General features: G+C 43.4%; 1 protein-coding gene across 1 annotated transcript; it reads left to right on the top strand.

Moving 5' to 3' along the window:
• The first annotated feature begins 13,799 nt into the window (after positions 1-13,799).
• LOC105722530 (protein S100-A11-like) lies at positions 13,800-14,123 on the top strand. The gene has a single exon (XM_064384789.1). The coding sequence runs from the start codon at positions 13,806-13,808 to the stop codon at positions 14,121-14,123; it is 318 nt and encodes a 105-aa protein (XP_064240859.1). The 5' UTR covers positions 13,800-13,805.
• Positions 14,124-14,641: the final 518 nt, after the last annotated feature.

Raw genomic sequence — 14,641 nt, 5'->3', positions numbered from 1 at the left:
TATTTTCTCGGCTGGAGTACAGTGGTGCAATCACAGTTCACTGCAAGCTTGACCTCCTGGGCTCAGGCAATCCTCTCCCCTTAGCCTCTTGAGTAGCCACCATGCCCAGTTAATTTTTTTTTTTTGTAGAGGTGGGGTTCTCACTGTGTTGCCCAGGCTAGTCTCAAACCCCTGGGCTCAAGTCCTGGGCTCCTACCTTGGCCTCCCAAAGTGCTGGGATCACAAGCGTGAGCCACCGTGCCCAGCCTAGTTCTGAGTTTCGACAACACGTACAGCTCATCACCACCACCACGATCAAGATACACGATAGTTCTGTCACCCAAAGCATTCTCCCACGCTCTTTTATAGCCTTCCCCAACCTCCTCCTACCCCTGCTCCCAGCACCTACCAATACTTCTCCATCACTTTAGTTTTGCCTTTTCCAGAATGTCATATAAGTGGAACCGTGCACTATGCAGACTTTTGTGTCTGGCTTCTTTTAGTTAACATAATGCATCTGAGATTCCTTCCTGTTGTTACCGGTTCCAACAGTCCGTTCCCTCTTACTGTTGACTAGTATTCCATTGTGCGAATGTACCAGCCTCTGTTTGTTCACTCACTAGTTGAAAGACATTGAGTTTCCAGTCCGATTTTCAGTATTTGGTAATTATAAATGAAGTCACAATAAACATTTATGTATCAGTTGAGTTTATTTCTTTAGGGAAGTTCAGCAGTGGGACTGCTGGTTCACATAGTAAGTATGTTTAGTTTAACTTTTTGAGAAACTGCCAAATTGTCTTCCAAAGTGGCTGTACTATTTTGCAACCCCACTAACGATGGTTAAGAGTTCTGGGTCAGGTGTGGCAGCTCACACCTATAATCCCAGCACTTTGGGGGGCTGAGACGGGTGGGTTCACTTGAGACCAGGAGTTTGAGACCAGTCTGGCCAATGAGGTGAAACCCCATCTCTACTAAAGATACAAAAACTAGCTGGATGTGGTGGTAGGCACCTGTGGTCTCAGTTACTCGGGAGGCTGAAGCAGAAGAATTGCTTGAACCTGGGAGGTGGCGATTTTTGCAGTGAGCTGAGATCTGCACCATTGCACTCCAGCCTGGGCAACAGAGTGAGACTCTGTCTCAAAAGAAAAAAAAAAAAAAAGAATTCTGGTTGCTCCACAACCTCACTTGCATTTAGTATTGTCTGAAATCTTTAAAAAGCCATTCAATGGGTTTATAGTGCAGCATCATTGTGGGCATAATTATATTCCCCTAATGATTAATGATGTCGAGTATCTTTTTTCTATCTGCCACCTGTATTGATCTTCTTTGGTAAAGTGCCTTTTGATCATCTTTTCATTTGAAACTTGGTCATATTTTTTGATTTCTCTATATGCCAAGTAGTTTTGGATTGCATCCTGGACTTTTTATTTTATTTTATTTAGAGACGAGCTTTTCCCATTTTGGCCAGGCTGGTCTTGAACTTTTGGCCTCAAGTGATCTGCCCGCCTTAGCCTCCCAAAGTGCTGGGTTCGTTGTTGTGTTGTGTTGATTCTGAGTCTTGTTACAGTCGTCTGGAGAACACTGATTTTGGGGGCTTCATTTTAGAAGGCATTATTCAGCAGCTTTTATCCTAATTATTTCTTCCTTGAAGATAATGTCTGTTTTCGTTTGGCTGCTTCTCTTTGTCTAGTTTATTTTTTCTAAAAGTTTTTTATAAGTGTGTCAATTTGTGAATTTCTTTTTACTTATCATGCTGAGGGTGTTAGCATATCTTTAGACTTTGAATTCATGTCTTTCAATATTTTGAGATACAATTTTATTTTTATTTTTTTAGATGGAGTTTTACCATATCGGTCAGGCTGATCTCGAACTCCTGACCTCAGGTGATCCACCCACCTCAGCCTCCCAAAGTGCTGGGATTACAGGCGTGAGCCACCGCGCCCAGCTGAGATACAATTTTTATCTGTCCCTCTGGGATTCCAGTTAACTACATGCTGCACTGTTTTACTATTTCCTTCAGTTTTTCTTCTGTGTGTTTCATTCTTTTTTCCCTCTGTGCTGCATTCTGGATGTTTTCTTTTAACTAGTTTTTTTTTTTTTTTTTTTTTTTTTTGAGACAGGGTCTCACTTTGTTGCCTAGGCTGGAGAGCAGTGAGTTGCTAGGCTGGAGTTACCTAGGATACAGATTTTGGGTCACTGCAGCCTCAACCACCTGGGCTCAGGTGATCCTCCCACCTCTCAGCCTCCTGAGTAGCATGTGCCACTATACTAGGTTTTTTTTTTTTTTTTTTTTTTTTTTGAGAGATGTGGTTTGCCATGTTTCCAGGCTGGTCTTGAACTCCTGGGCTCAAGCAGTCCTCCTGCCTCAGCCCCTCAAAGTTCTGGAATTATAGACATGAGCCACCACACCCTGCCTCATATAGCTTTTTGATTCACTAATTCCCTCTTCAGCTGTGTCTAATCTGATTTTATACTGATCTGTTTAGTTGGTAATTTGCATGATTTTACTTTTGAGTTTTAAAATTTCTATTGTTTTTTCTTTTTGTCCAATTTCCCAGGAAGTTTTTGTAGTTTTCAGGTCACAGTCAAAGTTTTCAATCTTATCTTTTATCTCCTTGTTCCCAATAAGAAGAGCTACTTTAAACTGTGTTAGATAACTCCGTGATGAAGATCGCTTATGTTTTTGTTTCTGGTGCATGTTTTTTCCTGCAACTTCTCATTCATGTTGCCTATCTTTGAATATGGATAGGGCCTTTCATTTAAAAAGTTGTTGGAAGAAGTAACTTGATAACTTGGAGATTGTTACCTCTCTCCAGAAAACACAGTCACTTTTCCTTGCTTGGGTATACTGTTAATCTATGTTTACCTCCAGGAACTGAGAATTTTCTGGGTCAACCAAGCGACTGCAAGATTGTGCCAGAACTATTTTACTTTCTATTTGCCCTTTTTCTTAGGGCAACCTCTTGGGTTCATAGTCTACAAATTTGGGAGATTTATCATTATTAGTGGGCTCTAACCAAACTTTTGTTCCCATAGTCTGGTGAAGGTGCTGTGGTGGGCTAAATAATTGGTTCCCAAAGATACCCATGTCTTAATTCCTAGAACCTGTGACTATGTTACCTTATGCAGAAAAGGCATTTTGCAGATGTGATTAACTCAAGGATCCTGAGGTGGGAAGAGGATTCTGGATTATCTAGTGGGTCCAATAGAATCAGAGGAGTGCATCTAAGAGGGAATTAGGGGTGAGACAGAGAAAAAGATTCGAAGCAGAGGCACGTGTGGGCACGGTAGAAAGAGAGGGAGAAAATGGAGAAGATGGTGCACTGCTAGCTTTGAAGACAGAGAAAGAGGCCGCAAGTCAGTGCTAGGGAATTCAATTAAAAATAAAATCTACCACCCTAGAAAACAAGTCCAAAGAGTTAAAGAAAAAGAAAATAGTTTTATTATCAAATAAATATTAAAGCAGATGTAATGCACATCACAGGCAATCTACTAAGATTATGAGGACAGAAAGATAGCTCACCCTTTTACACAGTGTATAGACACATACATAAATGTCTTTCTTTCTTTTCTTTCTTCTCTCTCTCTTTCCTTTTTTCTTTCTTCTTCCCTCCCTCCCTTCCTTCTCTCTCCCTTTTTCTTTCTTTTTTCTTTCTTCTTTCTTTCTTTCTCTTTTTCTCTCTTTCCCTTCTTTCTTTTTTATTTCTTTCTCTCTCTTTCTCTCTTTCCCTTTTTCTTTCTCTCTTTCTCTCTTTCTTTCTTGCTGTCTTAAAAGATGGAGTCTCACTCTGTCACCCATGCTGGAGTGCAGTGGTGTGATCTCAGCTCACTGCAACCTCTGCCTTCTGGGTTCAAGTGATTCTCTTGCCTTAGCCTCCTGAGTAGCTGAGATTACAGGCATGTGCCAGCACGGCTGGCTAATTTTTGTATTTTTAATAGAGACATGGTTTTGCCATGTTGGCCACTCTGGTCTCGAACTCCTGACCTCAGGTGATCCGCCTGCCTTGGCCTCCCAAAGTGCTGGGACTACTGGCGTGAACCACCATGCCTGGCCAGATGTTTTCAAGATGAACAATAACTACTCCTCTAGCAAGTGGACTGAACAGCACCTCTTAAGACAGACACTTGAATGACTTTAAGCAAAAAAAAAAAAAAAAAAAAAGATTGCTTTATTTCAGTGGCAATGATTCAAAGTGCTTCTCTCCCTCTCCAAATACTTTAGAAAAAAGAAAATGACACTGTCACAAAACTTTCAAAGATATCATGAATACAATTTGTTTACTTTGTCACACATAGTTCATCCTAAATTCACCTGATAATTGGGGTAGCCATCCATGTAGGTAGTTGCTATATCCAAAGGACAAATACACTTCTCTTATCTTTAAGACAGGAGATTGTTTTGCAATTTGGAGTGAGGCACCCACTGAAGTCAGGCTGCCATCCTCCCACAGGAACTGGGAGATGCAGGGGCCACGTCCCTTGATGTTTACATTTCAAAGAGATGATCCACAGATCCTGGAGAAGGCCATTCCTGGGCTGTGATGCTGGCTTGTAGCTTTTAAAACGAATTATACACACCTCAAAGAGGCAGAGGAAGAACTCAGAATTATAAGTTTTCTTTTCTTTTTTTTTGAGACAGAGTTTCACTCTAGTTGCCCAGGCTGGAGTGCAATGGTGCCATCTCGGCTCACTGCAACCTCCACCTCCTAGGTTCAAGTGATTCTCCTGCCTTAGCCTCCCAAGTAGTTGTGATTACAGGCATGCACCACAATGCCCGGCTAATTTTGTATTTTTTAGTAGAGATGGGGTTTCTCCCTGTTGGTTAGGCTGGTCTAAACTCCCAACTTCAGGCGATCCACCCACCTTGGCCTCCCTAAGTGCTGGGATTACAGGTGTATGCCAACTTGCCCTGCCTAGTATTATAAGTTTTCTAAAGTAAATGTTCTTAAAAGTGGAGAAGTCTCTTCCCTGATTTTCTTTTTCTTTTTTTTCCCTCTTCTTTATTTGTATTTATTTATTTAGTCTCATAGCTATGAAATTCTAGCTCATTGCAGCCTGGAACTCCTGGGCTCAAGGGATCCTCCCACCTCAGCCTCCCGAGTAGCCAGGACTACAGGTCCATGCCACCACACTCGGCTAAGTGTTTTTATTTTTTTTGTAGAGGCGGGGTCTTACTATGTTGCCCAGGCTGGTTTCAAACTCCTGGCCTCAAGTGCTCCTCCCACCTCAGCCTCCTAAGGTGCTGGGATTACGAGTGTGAGCCACTGTGACTGGCCTGATGGGTAAGATAGAACAGGTGGTTTACTGAGGAGACTGGACCTGCCTGTAGCACAGTGAAGCTCATACAGAAGCCTTGGGGCCCAAAGAGAATTCAGAAACGGGACCCTGGGGACCAGCCAGGCCCAAAGGAGGCGCCAGGAAAGGAAGGTGAGACCTGGCAAAGTAGCTGATTGTTTCCCTGAATGTGTGATTGGCTAAATCTTGGGACTGGGAAAGTTTTTTCTGTGCTTTACAGAGCTCAATTTTTGGGTGCCCATGCCTTTGCTTTGAAAGGGTTTGGTCTGTAAACTTAGACAACTTTCAGTGGCGATTTAGGTTACTCAGAAAACTGGGGCCCCTGGAGTGAAAGGAAGAGATGGAAGGGGAAAAGCATCCATGCAGCAGTCGTGTTCTGTTTGATCTGGAAGACATCGGCAGCAATGGAAGACTGCTGGAGATGGAGATGCCAGGTGGTTGGATTCTACCACGCCGAGCCACATCTGCTGTTTGGATTTGCAGACTTGAAACACGATGGGGGATTCCTAATTATGATTCCCTTCTCGGCGCTTAAGGGGAGCAGTCATTGCTGGGTGAGATGGTCGCAGGTCGGATCCTGGACACCGGCTTACCTGTGTGCTTTCTGAAGATGACTGCATTAATTGCAGCTCTTACTAATGGAAAGGAGCCTGTTTTTTGTCCACGTGGTCAAATGAAGCTTGGGGGTGGTCACTTAGCTCTAGGGTAGAGAGGGCAAGATTTAGGCTTTGGGGCCCAGGACCCCACAATCTGACTCCTCCTGTTTCTAGGCCTCCCGGGATCTCCCAGATCTGAGATCGCAGGAAGTGAACAGGACATAAGGGGGGTGGTGGTGGTGGTTGGTGGGGGGGGATCCCATCCTTACAGCATCGCGCCCTCAATTCACTCTTAGTTAACCCTGATGTCGCCAACTTAGTGAAAACCTTGCCTCTGTCTCCATCATACATCTGCGACCTCCAAGTGATGGTTAAGACGATGGGAGAGAGAAGCCTGGGCCCGGAGTGTAGGCTGGTGTTGACGAGGCCCGGGAAGCGTGGTCCCCAACCCCACCCCTGGCAGCGCTGCGCGGCCACTTCCTCCCCAGCCCCGCTACAGCCCTCCCTGTCCCCAGCCGCGCTGCTCTGACCCATCTGCCTGTTCTGCAAAAGGAAAAGCTGAGCCTCTTTTTCTTTTCTTTTCTTTTTTTTTTTTGTTGTTTGTTTTGTTTTGTTTTTTCACTTTGTCACCCAGGCTGGAGGGCAGTGGTGTGATTATGGCTCCCTCCCTGCGACCTTGAACTCCTGGGCTCAAGTGATGCTCCCTGTCCCGCCTCCTGAATAGCTAAGACTACAGGCACGCACTACCACACCTGGCTAATTTTTATTTTTAAATTTTTATAAAGATGAGGTCTTACTATGTTGCCCAGGCTTGTCTCAAACTCCTGGCCTCAAGCAATCCTCCCACTAGCCCCTCAAGGCGGGAGCTGCTGTGCCTGGCTTTTTTTTTTCTTTTTTCTTTTCAATTTGTACTGCCTTTATGGCAGCAGCCAGCAGCGTAGGCAGCCTCCTGAGGAAATGCAGGCTGAAAAGGGGAGCATGTTATTCCCCAGTCTGCAGAAGAAATACAGCCCTGCTTGTATCCTGATCGGAGTCCAGTGAAGCCAATGTTGGACTTCCACCTTCAGAACCACCTTCATTAAGATAAGGCAGCTGCTTCAGGTTGTGCTGTTTTAAGCCATTAAATTTGTGGCACTTTGTGGCAACAACGATAAGAAACTAATACCCTAATCAATATACTCCTTGTTAAGTGATAAGAGAAAACTGTCTGCATACTAGATCGCTACTGCAGCTGGCTACCGTAAGAGAATCACCTGAGAAACACATTGAGCTTAGCTACGATTGCTTTTTCATCATTTACTCTGTCCACTGACCTAGATTACAGAATTTTGGGTGAGATACACTTGATTTAATAATTGAAGTGTTACAGTGTTATGGCATGAATATTTAATACAAATAGAGGTTAATTCCAACCATGTCTCTTTCATTCCTTATGGAGACCTGTCTGTATCATTAGAAATTGTCTGGCTGCTAATTACAGAGGCCCAAACTAACAGGGGCTTAGTGAAGACAGGGGCACATTTTTCACTTGTAGAAAGTGAATCACAACTAGGCAATCTGGAGATTGCACAGAGGCTCCAGCTGTTTTCCGTGTTTCAGAGTCCTCTGTGCGCTCTGCCTGGCTTAATTTTCATTCTCATGGTTGCAAGATGTCCGCCTTCGCGCCATTCGAAGCACCCCATATTACAGGCAGGAAGAGGGGAAAGGGGAAGGGTAGAAGGGTGCCTGCCAGTGGAACAAGTCTAACCCTGAAAGAATGTTCCTGAAGGCCCAGCCAGGCCTCCACATGCACATCACTCATCCTCGGGCACCACCACTTGCAGTGAATGCTGGGCAGTGTAGGTTCTTTGTAAAGCTAAGCATGTTGCCCCCCAAGTATCAGAGGGGCTCTGGGACTTAAATGAAAAGGAGGTAGAGGCCAGGCGCAGTGGCTCAAGCCTGTAATCCCAGTATTTTGGGAGGCCGAGGCAGGTGGATCATGAGGTTAGGAGTTCAAGACCACACTAGCCAAGATGGTGAAACCTCGTCTCTACTAAAAATACAAAACTTAACCAGGCGTGGTGAGTGGCGCCTGCAATCCCAGCTACTCGAGAGGCTGAGACAGAGAATTGCTCGAACCTGGGAGGTAGAGATTGCAGTGAACCGAGATCACGCCACTGCACTCCAGCCTAGGCGACAGAGAAGACTCCATCTCAAAAAGAAAAAAAAAAAGAAAAGGAAGAGGAGGCATCAGGTAGTCAATTGGTTTCTGATGGGCTGTTCTCCAGATTGCTTGGGGTATTTGGGTGCTCTCTCCTGCCCTCCTGCTACCTAACCTTGGGTGAGATTCGTGTGTCTGGATGACAGATTGAGAAAAATTCACGCTTTTTAGTTGTTCATATGGTTCTTTGAGGAAACAGGGGATTTTTCAGAATTGCTTCAGGGATTCCACAGATAATATATATTTTTCTTTTCAAAGTGAAGGTTTAGGCTGGGCATCATGGGATCACATGTCTGTAATCCCAGCACTTCTGGGAGGCCAAGGTGGATGGATCAGTTGTGGTCAGAAGTTTAAGACCATCCTGGCCAACTTGGTGAAACCCCATCTCTACTAAAAATACAAAAAGTAGCCAGGTGTGGTGGCACGTGCCTGTAATCTCAGCTACTCAGGAGGCTGAGGCAGGAGAATCTCTTAAACCTGGGAGGCAGAGAGATTGCACTGAGCTGAGACAGTGCCACTACCCTCCAGCTGGGTGACAGAACAAGACTCTGTCTCAAAAAACAAGCAAGCAAGCAAAGGTTTAATGTTCCCACAGAGCACAACTATTTTTTTTTAAATAATGTATACCAGAGATTCTTAAGCATCCTTTTTTTTTGGTCTTACTTTTTGTCACTATGACAGAACAGATTTTAAACATTCTTGATTCAATTCTTCATGGCCATAGTCAAAAGAAATATTTAATAGCTCCTTTTATGAAGTAAGTCGGCTTGAATAACTTAAATAATGTTCTAACAGCTTAGAAGTGATTTGAAAAAATCATAGACATAAATTGAAAGGAACAATAATGTTTTTGTTTTATTCTTTTTTTTTTTTTTTTTTTTTGAGACAGGGTCTCACTGTCACTTAGATGGTGAAGTTCAAAGACCTGAGGCCTGGAGAGCCGATGACATAGATTCCAGTCCAGGTCCGATAGCCTGAGAACCAGGACCGCTGAGGGTAGAGGTCAATGTCTCAGCTCAAGCAGTTGGGCAGGAGTGCAAATCCAGCCTTCCTCTGCTGTTTTGTTCTATAAGGCCCTGAACACTGGGTGAGGCCCACCCACACTGGGGAGGGTGGTCTGCTTGACTCAGTTCAGCAATTCAAATGCTGATCTCTCCTGGAAACACTCGCACAGATACACCCAGAAGTAAGGTTTAGGCAGACAGCTGAGTATCCTGTGACCCAGTCAAGATGATGCATAAAATTAGCCATCACAGTGTAGTTTATAATGGTTCTAGCATTTACTCCCTTAAAGTTGTAGTAAAGTTATTGGCTGGTAAAACAATTAACTGTTAAAACTATTTGTGAAGAATGTTTAACATTTTTCCTTCACAAGTCCCCTCATAAGCAATCATCCATATAACTCCCTCTCTGGGACTCAGTGAAGAATTATTCAGGGCACACCTACTCAAACTTTCCTTGAGTGAAAATTCACTGGTTCCTGGCTCTGCCAGGCATGGAACTCTTAGGACAATTATTATTATTATTATTATTATTTGAGATGGAGTTTCACTGTGTCACCCAGGCTGGAGTGCAGGGGTGCGATCTCAGCTCACTGCAACCTCTGCCTTCTGATTTCAAGCATTCTCCTGCCTCAGCCTCCTGAATAGCTGAGATTACAGGCACCCACCATCACACCCAGCTAATTTTTGTATTTTTAATAGAGATGGGGTTTCACCATGTTGGCCAGGCTGGTCTTGAACTCCTGACCAGATGATCCGCCCACCTCAGCCTCCCAAAGCGCTGGACTTACAGGCATGAGCCACTGCGCCTGGCCCCTTAGGACAGTTTTAATTGGCGGGGATCCTTTTTATTAAAAAGAAATCTTCACTTTGGGAGGCCGAGGCGGGTGGATCACGAGGTTAAGAGATTGAGACCATCCTGGTCAACATGGTGAAACCCCGTCTCTACTAAAAATACAAAAAATTAGCTGGGCATGGTGGCGCGCGCCTGTAATCCCAGTACTCAGGAGGCTGAGGCAGGAGAATTGCCTGAACGCAGGAGGCCGAGGTTGCGGTGAGCCGAGATCGCGCCATTGCACTCCAGCCTGGGTAACAAGAGCGAAACTCCGTCTCAAAAAAAAAAAAAAATCTTGCTGGAGTTGTGTTGCAGTCAGAGCCCTCTGAGAAATCCACCCAATGAAGTTAATCTTTCTCAAATTCGGTCACCAGCTGAGAAACGAAATTTGGAGTAAATGGGGTTAACAGAAACTTCAGGTAAAAAAAAGATTAAGTTAAAAATAAGCTATTGTCAGCTTAGCCACAGGTGCTGTTGACATCTTATTGTGGATTTCAGATCAATAAGATCAGAAATCAAATTTTTAGTTTATCAAGGGGCAGTAACTTAGAGAAGGTAGCTTTTATTCATAAAGATCTTATTGTCCCCAGCAGTGTTAAAACAGAGCCTTAAACAACAGCAACAACGACAAACAGCGCCTGACGGTAAATTCCAATGTATTAACTCACAATGCTTATCAATTACTTGGGATATGTGATTTTCTGAAGACACTTTCTTCATAAACTACCACATCACAAAGTGACAAATGTCTGGCTGCTTGGTAAGCACAGAATTAAAATAATGGTGAGTCTTCTTTTCAGAGGTTAGTTCCATTAGTGTGGGGTCCTGCTCCATGGTGCATATTTCTTGTCTAGTGAAAACCTGGATCAGGAATTGGAATTAGGGCGCGTCCACCGCTGCAGGCGGACACCACACTGATACATTCTCATCCTGGGTCTCCCCTCTTGCTGGCATCCTTGCATATTGCTACCCCACAGCCACACTTTCCTACTCTAATGTCAGAGTTACACAGAGCACCAAACCTGGACTGGGCACAGGAGGTCTGACAGCCGTGGTGTGGCTCCTACAGAGTGAGTTTTAACGCTGCGAATTAGATAAAACCCAGTCCCTTAAGTAGGGAACACGATGTACGTTATTACACAGGTCACCACTGGCCAGAACACAATTGTGACTGGGCCCTAGCAGAGCAGAGGGAGAGAGACGGAGATGTTGGGCGTGGAGCTTGGGAAGACACAGAGGCTTTGTCTGAGCGGCTGGCAGCTCAATTGGTATCATATTCCTCTGTTCACAATTGAACACTGGAGAACGTGTTGCTAAAAATCTGTAAGGTTAAGGTCAAAATCTTGGATGAGACAGATTTACACTGAAAGAGAGGATTGAAAGGCAAATGAGGAGCCATTTAGGATTATTTTCTCTCGGATTTGATCGACCAGTTCATTATTATTTACTTTACAATAATTAAATGGTCTTATTATTACTTTTCTTTTTTAAGAGACAAGGTCTCTGTGTTGCCCAGGTTGATCTTGAACTGAGCTCAAGTGAGCCTCCTGCCTTGACCTCCCAAAGTGCTGGGATTATAGGCCCGAGCCACCATGCCCAGCTGGTCTCATAATTATTTATAAAATGAAACATTTGTTTTTCATATTTATCAGGAAAAATAGCATTGTTGTGAATCTGAAACTTTCTGGTCTGTCTTCTATCTTTCTGCTTGAAAAAAATCAACTTTTACAACACGTATTTGATACATAATTTTGTTAAGTAAACAATAATTGTCTAATTGTGGATATGACTTTATGTATATTTAAGTTTTTAGGTGAAATATGAGAGATGTTCTTATGTTGCCAGTGACATGCACATCTCCTTTCTTAAGGAAATGCTGTTTTGCAAATAATTTACTCACTTATATTAATTTTCAATTATCTCCCTGACAAAACGTTTCTATTCCTTCTAACCCTTTTTATGGTTGACTTTCTCTCTTTGCTAATATAAAATAGTATTGTGACTGCTAATGAGTTTGGGGTTTCTTTTCTTTTCTTTTCCTTTCCTTTTTGGAGATGGAATCTTACTCTGTTGCCCAGGCTGGAGTGCAGTGGTGCAATCTCAGCTCACTGCAACCTCCGCCTCCTGGGTTCAAGCGATTCTCCTGCCTCAGCCTCCTGAGTAGCTGGAATTACAGGCGTATGCCACCACGCCCAGCTAATTTTTGTATTTTTAGTAGAGATGGGGTTTCACCATGTTGGCCAGGCTGGTCTCAAACTCCTGACCTCAAGTGATCCGCCCACTGTGGCCTCCCAAAGTGCTGGGATTACAGGCGTGAGCCACTGCGCCTGCCCTGGGGTTTCTTTTCACAGTGATGAACATGTTACAAAATTAGATGGTGGTAATGGCTCCACACCCTTGTGAATATTCTAAAAATGCTCTAAATTTTGCAGCTTAAAATGATGAGTTTTATGATATGTAAATTGTATCTTGCTACAATTACTGTCCTTTGGTAAACAGTGGCAGATAACCTACATATGGTTATTTTTTCTACTCTCCTTTCCAAAAAATTATTAAAATTATAGTATTAAAATATTTGTAAAAGGTAAAGGACTAAAAAATATTTTCCTCCACAAAGGCAGTAGCGCATTTTAAAAATGATTTTAACTCCCAAAGATAAAAGAAAAAGTGACAAAAAGATGAGAGATGATAACCCAATTTTGGGAAACATGAAGCGGAAGGAGGATGTAAACAGAGTGGAGGAAGTTTCCGTCTGAGTGCTTGCAGGAGCGACGCCCGAGAAAAGCACACCAGAAGCTATCTGTCAAAACACTGAGGGGCTCTACACTCAGAGCGTCCTGGTATAGTGGAAGGAAGAATCAGGCCTAGACAAGCCGCACACTCAGAGTGGACTCTCAGGGTCATTGCTGAGACCAATACTAACTCGCTGTGGTCACTGGAAGTTTATTATGGAGAAATTTCCTGATTCAGGAACAGTGAGAATGAGGGGTGATGGGCAGGGTTGATAAGCAAAACAAGTCCACACACTCATGTGGGTCCCTCAGATCCCTTGTCTACTCTGATCACAGAATATCAACAGCATGGTGTTCAAACTTCTGTATCTTCCCTGCCCCTGTCAGGCTGAAAACTAGACAGCTTTTCTTTGAATAAACTGAATGACCTGTAATCCCAGCTACTCGGAAGCTGAGGCAGGAGAATCGCTTGAACCTGGGAGGCAGAGGTTGCAGTGAGCCAAGATCACACCATTGCACTCCAACCTGGACAACAAGAGCGAGACTCCATCTCAAAAAATAATATATATATATATATATATATATATATATATATATATATGTATTTTATATATAGCATGCCCTACGATACCTTTCTTAGAAAGAGTATACATCTATACTTCTAAGAAAGGTATTATAGGGCATGCTTCAGAAAAACGAGGGAACACACCAAAGATGAGGATAGCATGGGATCCAGGACAGGGTGATCTCTCCCAGCAAAGCCTGGAAGGGTGGACCCAGGCCTGCACCTGGTCTAGGGAGCAACCAGTCTGGAATCCGAACGAGGTGATAGAGGGTTACAAAAGACAAAGATGTGTAAGATCATTCAGTGTATCAGAATGCTTAAACATTATTAATAGATGGTTGACAGATCTGTTGGAATGTTTGGGAAAAAATGAGTGAAAAGTAACATTTAAAACTAAGCAGATTAAAATAAATGAATGAAATTAAAAAGGGGACAATTATTAACAAGAAAGGAACAAGAAAGTTATACAAAGAAAGGGAACAGTCATAGTTAATCTAAAAGTTCTGTAGGAAATAATACTTACATATTTATTGTGCTATAAATACTAACTGCTCAGCACCGCTCCCAGCCACAGCCTCCCACACACCTCGCTCAGCTCCAACATGGCAAAAATCTCCAGCCCTACAGAGACTGAGCGGTGCATCGAGTCCCTGATTGCTGTTTTCCAGAAGTATGCTGGAAAAGATGGTTATAACTACACTCTCTCCAAGACGGAGTTCCTGAGCTTCATGAATACAGAACTGGCTGTCTTCACAAAGAACCAGAAGGACCCTGGAGTCCTTGACCACATGATGAAGAAACTGGACACCAACAGTGACGGGCAGCTAGACTTCTCAGAATTTCTGAATCTGATTGGTGGCCTAGCTATGGCCTGCCATGACTCCTTCCTCAAGGCTGTCCCTTCCCAGAAGCGGACCTGAGGACCCCTTAGGCCTGGCCTTCAAATCCACCCCATTTCCTTCCAGCCTTTCTGTCATCATCTCCCTTGAGCCCAGCACACCAGCCACCTCATACAGGCCCCACCTGCGGATAGTAATAAAACAATGTCACTTTTTTAAAACATGAAAAAAAAAATACTAACTAACTATATTCAGTAGGTAAGGGAAAAGGGAGAGGAAAAAGTAGAATGTAAGAAAACTACACCCTCAAAAGGAAGCCAATAACCTGCCATAAATAGGGATATAAACGGCTATTTGTGTGAATTATTTAGCAATATGGAAATAGAGAAAAGATAGCTATGGAAAGTTAAAAATGGTTGCCTCTGTGGCTGGGGTGTTGAGTGGGGTGAGGTGGCACAAGGAACTATTATTTTCCAACATAAGCCTTTTGATGTTATAACTTTGCACAAATGTTATTTTGATAAATGTAGAAACCAGTTAAAATAGTACTTATTGTCACTGTGGCGTATTCGTTTGCTAGGGCTGCTGAAATAAAGCAC

This window comes from Aotus nancymaae, unplaced genomic scaffold (genome assembly GCF_030222135.1).
Source record: "Aotus nancymaae isolate 86718 unplaced genomic scaffold, 86718_ANA_hifiasm-v0.15.2.pri h1tg000038l, whole genome shotgun sequence".
In the NCBI taxonomy this organism is placed as follows: Eukaryota; Metazoa; Chordata; class Mammalia; order Primates; family Aotidae; genus Aotus; species Aotus nancymaae.
This window is presented reverse-complemented; position numbering and strand designations above follow the sequence as displayed.

Excerpts from the sequence above, each read along its gene's own strand:
- LOC105722530 (XM_064384789.1), top strand. The coding sequence starts at position 13,806 with ATGGCAAAAATCTCCAGCCCTACAGAGACTGAGCGGTGCATCGAGTCC.